The sequence below is a fragment of the Sciurus vulgaris genome (genome assembly GCF_902686455.1).
Source record: "Sciurus vulgaris genome assembly, chromosome: 16".
Classification (NCBI taxonomy): domain Eukaryota; kingdom Metazoa; phylum Chordata; class Mammalia; order Rodentia; family Sciuridae; genus Sciurus; species Sciurus vulgaris.
Window position 1 is genome coordinate 19312017 of NC_136477.1, and position 14339 is coordinate 19326355.

Below are 14339 nucleotides of genomic sequence, written 5' to 3' on the forward strand. Positions count from 1 at the left end.
ATCTGACTCTGATGGATACTGCTCAATATAAGAGGTTACATTTTCTGAGCAGTTTTCCTTATCAAAACACAAGAGAGACTATTTCTTCCACATACCCTCTTCTTAAGGACAGAAGCAACAGGGAAGCATCTAAGGGAATTAGAAAGTGTGGCAGTGCTGGGCATGGTGGTACACAACTGTAGTCCCTGCTACCCAAAAAGCTGAGGATCACCTGAGCCCACAGTATGAGACCAGGCTTGGCACTGCTGAGGCCTCACCTCAAAAAAATAAATAAATAAAAAGGAAGAGGAAAGAAAGCATGGCAGAAAGGCATAATTCTCTGTTGCATCTAAGAGAAAAAAGAGAAGGCCAAGAAGCACACACAGATGCCCTCTGGAGGCACAGCTGTGAGGAGAAAGCATCAAGCTTAGGGGTTTCTGTAGGGGACAGAGCACACAGCACCTATGGGCCACCCCACAGGAGCAGCTGCCCATCCCACAAGCAGGCATCCTCCTCCTTTGAGAGGTGCTCAAAGAGGCACCGCCTTGCCAGTTGCTTGGTTGTCCCCCACTAACCATCTTCAAGCTTAGCCACAGCACATCTGACACTCTCAGAGCCACTCACCTGCCATGTTGGAAATGTTAACGTTCAGCCTTTTCGAGTTACAGGGCATTTTAAGAAAGAAAAAAAAAAAAGGGCAATCAACTCTTGTTTTGGCAACTTAGGGGGTGGCATTTCTTTAAAACCTAAATCATGGTCAGAGGGGCTGGGGGTACTTGTCCCATATTGCTGTCAGGGGTCAAGGCCACTGTAGCACCAGTGCAGCTCATGCTGCAACTGCCTGGGAACATGGCAGCAGCATATTCAGCCACAGAAATTGAGGTGCCCTATTCTCCCACACACCCCCTGAGGTCTCGACCTTCAAAGCACTTTATAGACAGAGCCTCCTATAGACAAGGCTATCTCCAGATGAGTGCTATGACCTAAAATAGCGCTCTTTCCACTTAGGCAGAGGGGTGTGAACAGGCAGCCTATGGGCAGAGAAGAGCAACTGTCAGGACAAAAAGCCTGTCAGGGACACTGGCCTTGGCAGACCTGGAAAAGATCTAAATCTGAGGGAAGAGAGGAGATGCTCATGTGCAGAATTGCTTCTCTGGGTCCTATTATTGGCTTTGTCCCTGGGTACCACTGGGACCTGAGGTAAATTGTCACTTATCAGGGTACACTGAAATTCCCCCATATCAAAAGGAAAGCCCACCTTGTCAAAGGACGTGTAGGCAGATTTTAATGTCAGTAAAGTGCTTTGAGGTGCTGGAGGAAGATGGGAAAGTGATTTGCTGGGTATCCCCAAAGCCCCCAAGATGGAAGGCCCTAGGCTGAGTCAGCGCTCTCTGTTCTGGTCCTGCTATAAACACCTGCTCTCTCTGAGCCACCAGAACCAGGACTTCCTAGGAACCTAGAAGATTTTCCATGCTGGCACTGAACACTCAAATTGAGCACAGGCTTTCTTCCAGGCCACACAAGGAGGCCCAAGGAGACTATAGGTTCAAGCCATGTAACCAAGGATCTCAAAAAAATCCAGAGCTTTCCAAGTCCTCTTTCCCTCAGGGCTCCATCAGCTCTGCTAAGCACCCGCCCCCAATCACTTTCAGAAGGCCCATAGCCCCGGAACCAGGGCTTCCTCTGCCACCCACCACCCCACAATCCCTGGACCAAGCCGTTGCTGGAGGCAAGACTCCTCCCTTACCTCGAGAGATGGTCCCTCCAGGGGCAGGGTTGACACACATGGGTGGAAGGCGGGGTGGGGGAAGTTTGCACTGACGCTGCCTGTGCTGGGCCCGATCTGGGGAAAGAGAGAGGACATCAGGGCAACATGTTCTTAGTCCTCACAGTTCAGACCCTTGAATGAACTCACCTCAGAGCATCCATGAGGCGCTCTGGGCAGCAGGACTGCTAGACAGTACTGGGAGCTAGTCAGAGGTTCTGAGCAACAGTGACAACAATGCCACACAGAAAAAAGGTAATTGTCATGTACAGATATGACATACACACATAGATATATACATATATATCGTGTGTGTGTATGTATATAAAATGTGTGTGCGTCCTATATAGATACGGTAAATGTCACATAAAGATACACAATAGGGCTGGGGAGATAGCTCAGTTGGTAGAGTGCTTGCCTTGCAAGCACAGGCCCTGGGTTCAATCCCCAGCACCACAAAAAAAAAAAAAAAAAAAAGATACACAATAACCTTGTAGAGATTCCTTCTTGGCTCTCAAAAAGCCTGCAAACTCTTTCTGATCCCTCAGTTAGTTTCTATGAGTTTAACACATATTCTATATGCTTTGCTACAGTCTTAACTAGTGAGCACAAGACAAGAAAACAGTTGAAAGCTGAAAGTCATAGGGCCTTGTAAATCCAAAAGACCACTGTCTTCCACTTAGAGTAGCAATTGGCACATTTGCTATGGATTTCCGTTAGCCAACAAATCTCAAATTTTTCCTTCTAAAAACAAGGAAACAAAAGGGTAATCAGTGAGTCTAGCCTGAGGGTTAAAAGCAGATCCATACTTACAAGAATTCTCCCTCTTTCTAAAAGAGAACAACTTGCCTTTCCAAATATTTCCATTCTTATGGAGACTAAATGCTACTTATTAGTTACCAACCAAGTACTTTTCTTTTTGGTCCTGGGGATTGAACCCAGGGGCACTTAACCACTAAGTCTCATTCCCAGCTCCCTTTTTAATATTTTATTTAGAGACAGGGTCTTGCTGAGTTGCTTACTGCCTCACTAAATTGCAGAGGCTGGCTTTGAACTTTGTGACCTTGTAATCCTGCCTCAGCCCCGCAAGCTGCTGGGATTACAAGGCATGTGCCACTGTGCCTGGCCCAAGTACATTTTTAAGAAGCTCCAAAAATTTAAGATCCACAAATTAAAATTAGAATATTTACTAAGCATGTGTGTAGCACAGTAATAGAATACTTGCCTAACATGAACAGGCTCTGGATTCAATTATCCATACCCTTAAAAAAAAAAAAAAAAAAAAAGAGAGACATTCTCTGAGTGTTCTGAGGGTGATAGACCATGCAGGGGTAGAACGGCCTACGGTTTTGAAAATCACCCACATGCTGAAAATATCACAGAATCACTAGTCCTGGAGGGAAGATGTGTGAGCTCTTTACTCTTTGCCCCACTGCTTTCAAAATAAAATGTGGGCCCATCAGTATGCACGACTATAATGCACCAAAAAATAGGGGGGATGCCGAGGAGGCTCCGGCAAGTTCAAAGCCACCCTCAGTAACTTAGTGAGGCCCTAAGCAACTTAGCAAGACCCTGTCTCAAAATAAAAAATAAAAAGAAGGGGCTAGGGATGTGGCTCAGTGGCTGAGCACCTCTGGTTCAATCCCGGGTACCAAAAGGGTGGAAAAAGAAAGAGAGGAGAGAGAGGGAGAGAGAGAGGGGGAGAGAGAGAGGGGGGGGGGGGGGGGGGGAGGGAGGGGGGGGAGGGAGGAAGGAAGGAAAGAAAAACACTTTCCTCATCATAAAACATAAAATATAATTTTGGGATGAGGAAGTAAGTAGCTGAACACAGCTCCTCCTCCCCCACACTCCCAGCAGCACACTCCCTCTCAGCAGCCCCTCTGGCTCAGAGCTCCACTTCCACCTGTGCTGCCACAGCAACTGCCAGATCTGTTCTGATCAGAATACACTTTGCACATTTTTAGCATCACACTGAGCTGCCTGCCTTAGTCCAAAGCATCTTCCCAGGCACCACTGATTATTTTTGTCATATTATGGTCATAAAGTCACAGTTGCATTTGCACCAACTCTATATTTCCTAACAGTCCTCTTAAGATATAATAGGTGTGGCCAGGCACAGTGGCACTCATCTGTAATTCCAGCAGCTAGGGAGGCTGAGACAGGAGGATCTTGAGTTCAAAGTCAGCCTCAGCAAAAGTGAGGTACTAAGCAACTCAGTGAGACCCTGGTCTCTAAATAAAATACAAAATAGGGCTGGGGATGTTCAATCCCCGGTTCCAAAAAAAAAAAGGAAGAATATATTATAGTTGTGGCTCTCTGCTTCCTGATCCTCACTCTTCCACACTCTTCCCCCATGATGTTCTGCCTCACCTCAAGACTCAAGGCATAGAGCTACCCTTCTATAGGTTGAGAGCACTGAAACCATTAATATTCTTCCCATCTGAGGCCAAGGTATCCGTCCTTCCTGTGGCTCACTGACCACAGGAATGAAGAAATCCATACTAGGGAGCTGGTACCAGTGGAGCTAAGAAACAGTTATCTCTCAAGGCTATGATTTGGGTATTAATTATGATGGCTGATATGCACACCTGGAACTTAGCTTTTGTATCCCATTTAAAAGCCCTCTGCTCCTCCTGATAGAATTGCAATGAGACAGGAGTATGCTGAGACAGGAGTATGCTGCCTTCTCATTTGCTAGCAAATCAATAACTCTTCTTTTTCCTTTTTATTAAAAAAAAAGGGGGGGGGGGCTGGGGAGATAGCTCAGTTGGTAGAGTGCTTGTCTTGTAAGCACAAGGCCCTGGGTTCAATCCCCAGCATCCAAAAAAAAAAAAAAAGGAAGAAGCTATTATAGGTGTGTGACTTTTTTACAAAAAACATGTATGGCATCATACCAGAAATGCCTGTAGCATCTTCTGGAACTAAGTACCTAGGATCAAGATTTACTTTAGAACTAATTCCAATTCTGCTTTGAAGCTAAGGTTGGAAATGACCAGCTCAACCTCTCCATTCCTGTTTGAAGAGGATTCTCATTCATATCCAGGGATGCCGGATTGAAACAAAATAGAGTAAATGATTTGATCATTATTTATTATCTCACAAAGCATTCTCAGTAACTGGAAGAAAACTGACAGCAATCCCACAACATCACTGAAACCTAACCATATGAATGGAGCAAAAATGCACATTTTTTTTTTTTTTTTTTTTTTTTTTGTGGCGCTGGGGATTGAACCCAGGGCCTTGTGCATGCAAGGCAAGCACTCTACCAACTGACCTACATTCCCAGCCCAAAAATGCACATTCTTGATACTGATTCAGTGGTTTTTAAAGTTGTGTGCTGACTGTAGAAGACTCAGCTTTCTCTTCATGTCCTGATTCTGACAGCATTACTGCTGAGAGTTCAGATACCTATATCCAGATTCTGGACAGGGGAGCTGGGAGTATAGTATAGTGGTTGAATACCTGCCTAGAATGCTAGGGGCCCTGTATTTAATCACCATCACTGACAAAAAAAATAATAATAAAATAAAGCTTGGAAGGTAGCAATAGGTAAGTCACCAGGCACATGTGTTGTAGATGTTAAGTGCTGGAAGCTATGTTGGATTACACAGTAGGAAAGATGGTAGCCAGCCACAAGACCCAGTGGGCTACTGTCCACAATGCATGTGGAACTGCTATAGCTATTTCCATCAGCACTATGAAAGGTCCCATCCCAGGCGGCTCCTGAGTACCAAGGGATACCTCTGAAATAGCTGTCATCACCCTCATGCCTCACTCATTAGCAGATCCTCAATCATGTAGCCTCATAGCACACTGTATGCTGAGGTCTGGCTGTAGCTCCCTAGCAAAACAGTGTTTACAGGACTGTACTCCAAAGAGATCAACCTATTCATATCTATCAAGGGATTGACAAGCTGAGCATAGAACATAATCAGGTGCTTTTCTTTTCTTTTTTTTAAAAATACTTTATTTAGTTGTAGATGGACACAATGCCTTTATTTTATTTATTTGTTTTTTTTAATGTGGTGCTGAGGATCAAACCCAGTGCCTCATATGCACAAGACAAGCACTCTACCACTGAGCTACAGCCCCAGCCCCCACAATCAGATGCTTTTTCTACATCACCTCTAATATTTTAACTACACTATGGAAGACAGGAGGTAGGAAATAGGCTCTTGCTAAGGCTAGGAGAATCAGAAATGAACCTCAGCCAAACTTATCAGGAGCCTCCAAAACTTTTCACCACATTACATTTCCTCTCAAGATTCATGACACCTGTTGGGTGTGGAGGTACATGCCTGTAATGGCTCAGGAGGTTGAGGCAGGAAAATCACAAGTTCAAAGCCAGTCTCAGAAACTTAGTGAGGCCCTAACCAACTTAGCAAGACCCTGTCTCAAAATAAAAAATAAAAGGGGAAGGGGATGTGGCTCATTGGTTAAGTGCCCTTGGGTTCAATCCCTGGTACCCCAAAATAAATAAATAAATAAAAAGAACAGACCTTTATAACTATAAAGATGTCAAGGCCACACACAACCAACTGCCAAGGTCATGATGTAAACTCTATTACAAGTATTCAAAAGACAGGAGAGGACATGCAGCCTTAGAGTTAGGAAATCATGAAAAGATAGGTTTCCCAAAGAAAATTGTTCAAGGCACCAACTCTAACTAATCATTTTCCCTGGGATCTTCAAGCATAAAATGATTGTTGGAAGTATATGAGAACTTTTCCTGTATAGAAAATGAGGTCCAAAATCAGAGTTTATTATACTCTAAAGCTACTTAATGATAATGGGGATTGTGAGTTTATGAGGGGTCAGGCCCTTTTCTAAGCTCTTTACATGTATTAACTCATCAGATCCTTGGAACAACCCTGTGAGATACTATTGTGAAAAAGTGGGGCAAAGAGAGGCTCAGTCACCTGCCCAAGTTCCCACAGACAGTGAGGGACAAGGTGGAATGGGAATCAGGCACCTAAATCCAGAGTTTGTGCTCAGTATTGCTACACTGTCTTCCACAAAAGTAAGCACTAAGGATGTCACTCCTGATGGAAAACTGTAAGTCAAACCAACCCCTGACCTAGAAAGTCAAATCACAAACCTTGTAAAGGAATTTGCCTGAAGTTCTCTCATTTAGCCTACCTCCCTATCATGCTGGAGAGTTATAAAATGTAGAAAAAATGAGGACCATGATCTTTACAAAACCAGCACTGTTCACTCAGACACTCATCATCCAAGAAGTTATCATCATCCACCTTTTACAAGTGGGTAGACAACAAAACCCACTGGTTAGTGAGTAAACACAAAGCAATTAAATAATATTTAATTTTCAGCTCAAAAAATGTGCTGTCCACCCTTATCTCAACTTCAAATTTCCCCTTCTTAGTTATCAAGTTAGCACTCCTTCCTACCCACCCCCCCCCAAAAAAAAAAAAAAAAAACCCAGGACAATAGAAACAAATTTTTTCAAGCGCTATGAAAACAGACGGAGACACACAAGTCAGGAGGCTGCTCTGAGCCCTGATACATCCAGCTCTCCTTCTGGTCCCATTCAGTGAGTTACAAAGGGAATCATTTGTCCAGGAACAGAAGATGGAGAGAAAACACAATTGAGAGGATCTATTTAATCAGCAGTTACACAAATTCTGTTCTGATTTTCATTTATTTGTAAAACATACTCCGGAGCCTCAGAATGAGCTTCAATACAGCATATATGTCTTTTATTCTTCATTCCTTGAAGGAAAAAAAGTCATGTGCCTAAAACATAAAAAGCTCTAAAGATGTGTCCCCCAAAGTTCTCACCAGTTGCATCACTTCTTGTAAGGAGATCTTGAACTCTGCCTGATGGCACTGCCATAGCTCAGTTCTACCACTGCTTATGCAACACCCTCATCTGCAGGAGACCACTAATTTTAAGACTTGCCAGACTTTCTATGACCACTAATATAACAATAACTTGATCTACTTCACCAGTGTTTACCAAAGCTTATTATCAATGCTTAAAGAGCACAAGCCCTGGCTGCAGGAAGCTGCCAATCTAGTGATGCAGAGATTAATTTGGAATAGACTAAGGACAAGAAAACATGAATATGGTGCTGAAGAAAGTTGGAGAAGGACTACATTTAGCCAACAAAATCAGGAAAGGTTCATGGACACAGTGTAAAATACTAGCCTAACCAGATATGGTGGCATACGCCTGTAATTAAAGTGACTTGGGTGACTAAGGCAAAAGGATCACAAGTTTAAGGTCAGCCTCAGCAACTTAGTAAGGCCCTCAGCAACTTTGTACCCCTGGGTTCAATCCCTAGTACCAAAAATAAATTAATTAACTAAACAAAATACTATCCTAGAAAAACAAGCAGTATTTCACCAAGCATTTAAGTACATGGGAGAGTGCTTTCATGGGGACAATGGCAAAAATACACAGATGACAAGGCAAGAGGAGGTACAGGTTATAAGACAATGGAAAGGAAGGCTAAGAAAGCACTTTGGAAAGTCACCCCTGATGTTTACAGCGGCCCATCACAGGGACTTTGAGTCACAAGCACAATGACATTCTTACCTTTTCTGAATGAGTCCAGGCTGAACATTTCTGGCCAGGAGGGAAAGCTGGAATCCTGAAAAGGAGGGTCAAAAGGCAACAATTAATAACCCTGGTCCAGAGACCCACAGAGAAGACTTCAATAACACAGAAAGCACTGTGCAGAAGATGAAAAGTATGAAGCTCTTTACTAGAGAGTTCCACTGCTGCTCCCCAGTCTTAAGGATGGGAAGGGCAGCTCCATTCTAGAGTAATGATGTGTCCTTGCTTTTTTCTGAGAGCTTTTTCCTTTCTGCTGTCCAAAAACTCCCTGAGCCCTGTTAGATAGAAAGGGATGCATTTCATATTGACAGACATATAATTCCACCTCATCACAATACTTAACAGATTTCCTTGGGACATCCAAGAGGAAACTGATTTCTACACAGATTCCCCTATCTCATATGGCATCAAGAAATGAGACTGAGGACTGTGTGAAGGACAAACTGGTTTACTGAGCTTTCATAAAACCTGGTCAAGCCTCTAAGTATGAGATTTGATGGATGCTATCAAAGAGTAACTAAAGGTGATTCAGAACAAAGTTTTCATAGAGGAAACTCTATGAAATAACAAATATTAAATTATAGCACAACTACTGACCAAAAATGTCAGTGCATTTTTCTTGTCAGTACATATAATTGATGAATAGAACTATAGGTGACAGAAAAAAAGCAATAATTCTGGCCAAGTTTGGTGACACACACCTGTAATCCCAGCTACTCTGGAGGCTGAGGCAGGAGGATCTTAAGTTCGAGGCCAGCCTGGGCAACTTCCTGAGACCCTGTCTCAAAATTAAAAATAAAAAGGGGTAGGGATGTAGCTCTGTGGTAGAGAGGCCCTAGGATCAATCCCAAATACCATAAAACAAAATAAATGAACAAAAAAGAAAAAGAAATTTTATGTTAATTTGCTAGTAAATAGACTCTGGGTTTTGCTTTTAAAAAGTCTTTGATCTACTAGGCGTAGTGGCACATGCCTGTAATCCCAGCAGCTCAGGAGGTTGAGGGAGGAGGATCATATGTTCAAAGCCAACCTCAGCAACTTAGCAAGGCACTGAGCAACTCTGCGAGACCCTGTCACTAAATAAAATACAAAAAAGGGCTGGGGATGTGACTCAGTGGTTACACCCCTGTGAGTTCAATCCCCAGTACCAATAAATAAATAAAGTCTTTGATCCTAGCCAGGCACAGTGACACACTCCCATAATCCCAGCAACTCTGGAGGCTAAGGCAGGAGGATCACAAGTTTAAGGCCAGCCTCAGTAATTTAGTCAGATACTCAGCAAATTATAAGATCCCCTCGCAAAATGAAAAGGGCTGGGTGATGAAGCACTCCTGGGGTTCAATCCCTAGTATACCAAAGCAGGGGGGAAAAAAACTTTCAACTTTGTAGTTCAGCATCCTTAAGTAATTCAGAGATAAGTAAAACTCTATGGTCAAGATTTCTTACATAATGAAACACACCTTAACTTCAGGCACACTTACAATGGAATGTTTCTAAGAGAGATTCTATAATGACTAATTATGAATAACATTCCTTTTCCAAGACAGTTGCAAATGCAACTAACACATGCCTCTTGCTTTTCAGTATGGCTAAGCATGGATCCACCACTTCTCTGAGCATGGCTAAATCAACTTACCTTATAAAAGCAGCAATGGACTCAGATTTTGTAGGCTTTTGAACTGGAGCTGAATTCTCTCCTTGCTACTCCTCATCCCGAGGCTGGGCCTCCTCCTGGGAAGTATGATGCTGGGTCACTAGAGTGGAGGCCCCCACAGGGAAACAAAGGTGCTCCAATCATAGAAATTCATTTACTAACTCTAACAATAAGGACAAGTTTTGTTAGTGGCATGAAACACACACACTGAATACAATGGCCTCACTTCAGGACTTGTCATGACCCATTCTAGACCCACCAAATGTGAGCTGTCCTACACCAGCACCTGTAAGATACCAAGAAGGAGATGTCAAGGTAAAGAAGGGTTTGTAGGCCTGAGAAGCATTTTCTCCAAGCCCAGAGTAAAACCTGCTTCAGTTTGCATTATAATCCCATAATGACTATAATATAAATCTATCTAATGTAAACAGACAGTCACACTGTCCTAGACTGGGAAAATAACAACTCAAGGTTTCAACCATTTTCATGGTTTGAAAAGTACATCTACAGATTCTATCCCATTTAATCCAACTACCCTGTGAGGGAGGAATTATCTTTCCCTGATAAGGAAACTGAAACACAATTTATACAACTCATCCAAGATCTCATAGTGGCCTCAGAGTAGAATGGAAATCTGCATGTAACAATTCTGACTCCAAAGCTTTCCATGCTTACATTACTTATTTTCAGGATATCACACTGTAAGCCACAGTTCATTGCTTAAGACAATATTTTACATTAACATCTTCAAAGGTTGAAAGGGACAAAACGGACCCAATAGCTGTGGACCACAACTACAAAACTAAAACACTTGCAGAGTAACTACCTTTGGGGGTAAACGGACAATCTACATAGGAAGAAGATGCACCAAAGGACATACATGCTCAAGAAAAGAGCACTATCATAAATTCTAAATTATCTATCCATCAGGGAAAGAGTCCTTCCTCTTGGAAATGCCAAGACTCTGAGATATAGGTGTAAATTACAAGATGCTGTCAAGATCCACAATGACAGCAGAGTTGTGCCTTCCAAGAAATTTCAAGAGAAACCATCAGATAAGGTCTCATTTCACTGTGGCCCATGAGCTGCAACCAAAAACAGGTTGAGAGCCTGCAACTGGCCTGCTGAATTCAGTCTACCAGCTACAGTGTATGGCAAGCCCCCATGGACTGGGGTTGTAAAGTGAGATAGCCTCTGCCTTGCAAAATCGCAATTAAGTGACCAATGTTGCTACAAGAGGACTAGCTAGCAAGCATGCTGACGCCATACTCCTGGCTTGGGATTTTGAGTACCCCTGGGATTCCAATTCACTGCAAACAAAGGACCCAACATGCATTAGGTCTTCCCCTGCAAAATGGGGCAAGTCACCACCAGCAAACAAAGAACACATCACCCCTTGGCCTCCCCCAGTGACAAGGTCGGTGCAAAAAGGGGCAAACCAGGAGAGCCAGAATGCACCAGGCCTCTTTCAGGAACAGCGGTGCTGGCCGCACCGGGGGAGGAGGGGCAAACAAAGGTCTCAGGGCACTAGAGAGACTTCCTCCAGGCCCTGCCTTGAGGAAACGGGAGCATCCCCTGAGGAGAAGGCGTCGTTGCGCCAATGAAGCTGCCTCTCCCGCGGCCTCCGCTGAGCCCCTGGCAGCGAGGCCCGCCCCGGCGGACCGGTCTGGCCCCCGCCCCCGCCCGGCTCCATGGCAACGGCAGGCCGAGGCCTGGCTGCCCCCAGCTCGGCCCGGCCGGCTTCGCGGGCAGGCCCAGGATGCCCGGCCTGCTCCTCAGGCCCGCTGGCTGCTCCGCCCCACTTTCCGCCAGGCCGGCGGCCGGACCCGGGCTCCGTCTCGCGCCGACCACCGCGGGCCGCGGCGGGCTCCTCCGGGGGGGCACGAAAGGGGAGAATAAAAAGCCCAATTCACCTGTTGTTACAGATGTGAAACAAGCCTCGGTGCACGGCGCATGAGCCGCGGCCCCCCTCCACGGCCGGACTACAACTCCCACCAGCCGCGGCGCGGCCCTTCCGGGTCTTGCGACGGAAGTCCCGCCGGCCGCCCGGGCGCCACCGCCCCCCTCCCTGCGCGGCCCCGCGCCTCGCGGTCGTGAGGTGGTCCCCACCCGGCTCGCGTGGTCGCATTGGTCTCACGTCGCGGGCGGTCACCTGCGGCCGAATCTGGCTCTGGCCCAAAGGGGTCGGGGGGCGCCGGCGGGACTTCCGGTGCACGGGGAGCTCTGGGTCTCCACCGGTCTTCGCGCTGCAGCTGCCCCAGCGGCGTGAGAGACCGTGGTACTTCGTGCCCCGTACGTACCCACGGCTCCCGTTTGCGAGTGTAAAGGACCGGCCGGCCTGAGCCCGGACGCTGTCTTGCTGCAGCTCTGGCCACCTCCTCCCCGCGCACCTCGATTTTGCGCCCCTATTTCCCATCCCCCCTGGTATAATGCTTTTTTAGGGAGGTGAGCGACTTTGCCTCTTAAGGTGACGAACCGTACAAAGCTAGGGAAAGACTAGGTGGCGCGTGCTGCTCGAGGGGAGACAGTCTTGAGAATTCCGCAGCCTTCTGGAAGCAGAAGATTGTCAGATCTCGCGCCGCAGGCCCCCAGGTGAAACGCACGTGCGTGCCCCGTGCAGCTAGCTTGAAAAGCAGAGAGCTCAAGCTCAGTGCAGCTCAGAGGCTGGACCAGGAGTTCACAGCCTGGAAGACAATACTTTAAGATCTAGCCTTGCAGGATATACAGAGAATCAGTACCGTATCCCATTATTTTGTGTCCAGTCTTGCATTTCTTATCCCGGTGCCCAATTAATTTCACATGCATTTCTTGTCCTGGTTCGGGGCCCTGGCTGAGCTATTCAGGAGGCTGAGGCAGTGGAATCTTAAGTTTGAGGCCAGGTTGGGCAAAGTAGCCAGACCCGGTCTCAAGATAAAGGAACAAATCAAAAAATTTAAAAAAATATATGTATATATTTTATTATTTTCTTTCTTCATTGGACAGAAGGTTGCGTATAACAGTGGAACATCATTTATTTTTTCAAATAGTTATTACCCATTTTTGCCGAGCAGGGTGGCGCACACCTGTAATCTCATCTGCTCAGGAGGTTGAGGCAAGAGGATCACAAGTTCAAAACCAGCCTCAGCAATTTAGCGACGCTCTGTCTGTCTCCCTAAAAACTAAAAAAGGGCTGGCTCAGTGGTTAAGGGCCCCTGAGTTTAATCCCTGGTTAAAAAAAAAAAAAAAGCATATATATATATATATAAATATATATATACACACACACACACATATATATATATATATATATATCCCTTTTCAACAGGGCATGATCTTTTTTTGTGTAGGGATAAAGAGATCTCCCTGAGCAAATATTTGAGCATACTGTTTGTCAGTTGCTAAGCAGGTGAGGACACAAAGACCTGTCCTCAGGGAGCTTACTTAGCTAGCATCTAGTACAGAAGATGACACCATTGTGTGAAGCAAAAGGAAAGAAATGTTGGAAAGATGACAAAGTCCTACAGCAGTTCAGGGAAAATGACAAAATGAACACTGTGAGCAAGTACATCCAGGTGGAATAAGGAAACACACAGTACTTCAGTGTGACCAGAAGTAAGTGTGAAGGCTTTAGAGCCTTCCCAACTCTTGGGAATGTGATCCTGAGATATTTTGACTCTTTTTGAGTGTTGGGGATCAATCCAGGGCCTCAAGCATCCACTGTACTGATGAGCTACACCCCCATCTACTTTTTGTGCGTATGTGTGCCAGGGATTGAACCCCAGGGAAACTTAACCACTGAGCCCAAGCCCCAGCCCTTTTTATTTTTAATTTTGAGACAGGGTCTTGCTAAGTTGCTTGGGGCTAAGTTCAAATTGAGGTTGGCTTTGAACTTACAATCCTCCTGCCTTCGCTCCCAAGTTGCTGTGATTACAAGCATATGCCACCCATGCAAGGGTTTTTTTCTTATAAGAGACAAGTTCTATGTTGCCCAGGCTGGCCTTAAATTTGCCACCCTCTTGTCTCAGCCTCCCATATAGCTGGCATTACAGATGTGTGCTACCACACCTGGATCTTCCCTTATAAAAAACTAATGCGGGGCTGAGATTGTGGCTCAGTGAGTGGTAGAGCACTTGTATAGTATGTGTGAGGCAATGGGTTCAATTCTCAGCACCACATGTAAATAAATGAATAAAATAAAGGTTCATCAACAACTAAAATTAAAAAAGAAAAACACTAATGCTACTGATAGAGCCCCATGCTTGACCTCACAGAATCGTAATTACCTCAAGGCCCAATTTCCAAATGCAGTCATATTGGGGGTTAGGGTTCAATGAGTAGGTTTTGGAGGATACAACTCAGCCCATAACAATATTAATTAAATG

General features: G+C 45.1%; 1 protein-coding gene across 10 annotated transcripts in view; it reads right to left on the minus strand.

Moving 5' to 3' along the window:
- DHX30 (DExH-box helicase 30) overlaps nt 1-12014 on the minus strand; it is a 32384-nt gene extending 20370 nt beyond the window's left edge. The window contains exons 1-5 of one of the 10 annotated variants that reach the window (XM_079116691.1): nt 11892-11989; nt 9961-10055; nt 9026-9102; nt 8304-8358; nt 1727-1822 (exon numbers count right to left, since the gene is read on the minus strand). In XM_079116691.1, coding sequence (XP_078972817.1) covers nt 1727-1822; nt 8304-8331 — 124 coding nt within the window. In that variant the 5' untranslated portion in view covers nt 8332-8358; nt 9026-9102; nt 9961-10055; nt 11892-11989. Of the gene's footprint in view, nt 1-603; nt 633-1726; nt 1823-8303; nt 8359-9025; nt 9107-9960; nt 11765-11891 lie in introns of those variants that run through there. The other 9 variants (XM_079116695.1, XM_079116693.1, XM_079116690.1 and 6 more) reach the window with 9 other exon arrangements.
- Between the last annotated feature and the right edge of the window lie 2325 nt (nt 12015-14339).